Below are 3,466 nucleotides of genomic sequence, written 5' to 3'. Positions count from 1 at the left end.
CCCCCCCCCCCCCCCTTCTTTTTTTTTTACGGTCCGGGCTACGTCCTGGAACGGAAACATTTCTCACAAAGGCTTCCGCATGCTCGGGAGCGTGCGGTCCGGAATGCCCCGACTCGTAAAGACACATTCCTGCACAAACAGTCGTCTTAGAAAGTAGTGTGTTGTGTTGCATTTTTTTTTACCCCAACCCCAACACCCCACAACCCCAACCCCCGTACATCTTAAAACCACTGTTGTGCTCGAAAGTGTCGTTTTACTTGGGAGTGTAGAAATGCCGCAAAATAGACGTAGCCCCCTTCCGTCAGTCAGCTTATCTGTGCCTGGATGATGTCATTTGAAGATCATCCGTCGCCCGCCGATTTTTTTTTTTCCTGCGACTTCACTAATTGCTACCGCTGCTAATTGGTACTAATCGATCCACACAGCCTGGGTATCCGATCAATCAGTTTGTCGCCTTTAAAAAAACTAAGAAAAAAACACTTATAATTGGCAAAACCAGCAGCTGCTTGTCTGAAGCTGAACTGAATAATGCGGTCACAGCAATGCATAGCTGAAGCTACAGTGCAACATTAATTTCACAACAGTGGCATCAGTGATTTTCATTGTGCTTTTATTTCTGTTCTTATTTCCCTGTTTCATAGTATGGAGGCTGGCTCTACATTCTGCATTTATCAGATCTTTGTCGTCCCCCCCATTGTGTAGCTAATGATCATCTGCTGCTGTGTGGTGTGGCGTGGCCTCTGCCTGTTCTCTGCATTTAGCTGTATTGTGAATCCCTTCTTCATTTCCTCTTTCCATCAGAAGACGACATTGGTATTAAAAGCACCCCTTCCTGAGACTGTGCTCAGCCATAGATTGTTAATGTTAAGCAAGACTAAAACTATAGCTAACACCTAAAGCAGAGCACCTTTTTTTTTTCAAATTTTATTTGTCTTTTTTTCCTGTTGAATTGCTGTAGCACTAAGTACAAAACAACATTTTAGCGTCTTTCTAGATTATCAGTTGAATGTCATTGTGTACCTCCCATCCAGTCTTGTTAGACAACATGCTGTAAATTCCTGTAAAGTGGATACATTTTGCATGATCTCAACTTCTGCACTGCATCGTTGAACACCAGAATTCGGCTCATCCTCCTTCTCTTCACACAAGGTGCAATGTACGTTACTATCAAAGTGACCTTCTAATTGAAACCCCGAAAAATTCAAAAACCCATGCAAATTGAAATCCAGTGCATGCCATATTCCCCCCCCTTCCCCTCTCCCCTGTCATGACTTATTGAAGTACACTGCACCTGCGCACAGCAACTTGCCATAACTGTCTCCATTTTTGTGTAATCTTTTCGTTCCCTTTTGCAAAATTTCAAGCTTTCAAATCACGCTGAGCTGTCAGGGCTGCTCGGCCGTCGCGGGCCGCGCTTAGTTCTTTAAATTGTGAAGCAGGAAAACACGCTCACTGGTGGTTCATCACAGTTTACCCCACTAACAAACCAAAATGCTATCCATTTCACAGGGATGCCTATTTTCCTGCACTGCTAAAGAGATCCTCTTATTAGTAATAACGTCTTTTATTGTTTGGTTGTGGTCTCTCTTTACCTTTTGTTCTGGTAATAGTACTTTTTCAGTGCATGGTCACATTTATGATTCATAATTATAATTTTTTTTGTTTGTTTATGTTTTTTTTTCTACATTGACTAGTGAAAATCCAATGTAATCTTTCTGTAGTAAAGATGTACCCTTGCTGTACTGAAATCATGTGCTGTAGCCAACACGTCTGCTCATTGGATGCTGCTTTTTGTTCTTTTTTTAACCCTATATGGAGCATGGTGGGCCTTGCCTTCAATCTATGTTGTTTACTTTTGTTGCATGGATTTATACTATTATTACAAACAAAACAAGAAAGAAAAAAAATACACAAATTCCACATATACTAATATTTTTCAATAAAGAATATAGTGTTTATCCTAACCTTCAGTGTGCTTCTTGCTGATTTCCATTTATTGCCCCACCCCAAAACCTCCCTTTTGCCTTATCCCTACCAGCCCCCCCTCCTTTCCCCTCCTTTCCCTCCACTCCCCCCCAACCACCTCCTCTCCTGCTATGACAAAGATAGACAGTTTCCACGCTTCCTCCATCACAGGAGTCTATCTGCTGTCATTCATGGTGATCGGTTTCACTGAGGTCGCTTGAAAACGCGGCGTGCCACTTGCAGTCTAGACCCCAGCCTTGACCCCCCCCCCAACACACACGGCATCGAGCGACACCTCTTGTCTGCCTGGCTCGATACTGATGAGCTCAAAATATAGTTTTGGAAAAAGCCTTACCTGCTTTTTTTTTTTTTTAAGAATTCACATATGTCAAAGAAGAAACATGTTTTCTAAATTAGTGCACATTTTTGTTCTTTTTTTTCTTAGATCGTAAAACTTAAAACGCAGCATTAAATCTTATTTCCTCGCAGGCCTACGTGGTTCCATTTGGCAGATAGTTTCTAAAAAGGGGGTCTAATTTAGGCAGAATTGGTTTTTGTAACTTGTTAGCCCTTCTACAATAAAGAAAAGAAACTTTTTTTTTTTTTTTGCACCACACACAAGCTCCACTGCTTTTTTTTTTTTTTTCCACTTTGTTGGGTCCAGACAGTCTGTTTGCTGTAGCTGCTAAATATCTGTGGTTAGAGAGTTAAAAAAGCATTCAAAGTATTTCCTCTCAACTCCTGAATGTTCCTATGGAAGAAGAGCCATACTGGGAGTCTAAGACAAAGAGTTACTGTTAAGGCACGCTTAATACCAAGTAAATGGGTTTGTGTTTTCGAGTAACGAGAAAGTTTGTAGAGATTAAGTGGAACAGAAATAGTTTATGTCTTGCAGACAAAGAGGTAATGATGTTTCACCGCTGAGGGCACTGACCTGCTGTCAGATGCAGAATATAGGAGATCTGAGCTGCATTGGACACCTTACTCGAGTTCGTCTGTTTCCTCTGTCTGAATCAGAAGAAAAGGAGTCGATCCGGGTGTCGGAAATACAGATAAAGAAAGGAAAGCTCACGTTTTGTGTGCAGGACCAAACAGGGGTTGTCATTTTCATGGTACTTGTGGTAACCATCATTTCCCACCCCCACAGAAGTATTTATCACCCTAGGTAAGAGGTAGGGCTTCATTAACATGCTATGTCACACACACAGTGACACCACATTTCACCCACAATTAATTCCAGCTCATTTCACCCCCCCATCAGATTCCTGACAACTTGTCCTTATCCTCCGCAGGATCCCACTTTAACCGGCAGCAGCAGCAGCACAGCCATGCTACCTCCTGCCGGCACTTCCAGTTAGGTCCTCAGGCCCCGCTGCCCATGGACTTCCCAATGCCCCACCCAGGGCAGCCACAGTCAGGCATTAACCCCCACCTGGTCCCCGCGGGCCACCAGCACGGCCCCCCGCTCCCCGCGCCCCCCACCCCCCCCCCCGCCCCCCCC

General features: G+C 43.7%; 1 protein-coding gene across 3 annotated transcripts in view; it reads left to right on the top strand.

Annotated features, from left to right (window-relative positions):
• The window catches only part of rnf165b (ring finger protein 165b), a 13,139-nt gene that overhangs the window by 647 nt on the left and 9,026 nt on the right, over nucleotides 1–3,466 (top strand). For 2 of the 3 annotated variants that reach the window (XM_017412383.3, XM_017412382.3), the window contains exon 2: nucleotides 3,258–3,457. In XM_017412383.3, the coding sequence (XP_017267872.1) occupies nucleotides 3,258–3,457 (200 nt within the window). The remainder of the gene's footprint in view (nucleotides 1–3,257; nucleotides 3,458–3,466) is intronic. The other variant, XM_037974591.1, reaches the window with a different exon arrangement.

The sequence above is a fragment of the Kryptolebias marmoratus genome, linkage group LG1 (genome assembly GCF_001649575.2).
Source record: "Kryptolebias marmoratus isolate JLee-2015 linkage group LG1, ASM164957v2, whole genome shotgun sequence".
In the NCBI taxonomy this organism is placed as follows: Eukaryota; Metazoa; Chordata; class Actinopteri; order Cyprinodontiformes; family Rivulidae; genus Kryptolebias; species Kryptolebias marmoratus.
Note: the sequence above shows the minus strand (reverse complement) of the source record. Positions and strands in the feature narration are given on the sequence as shown.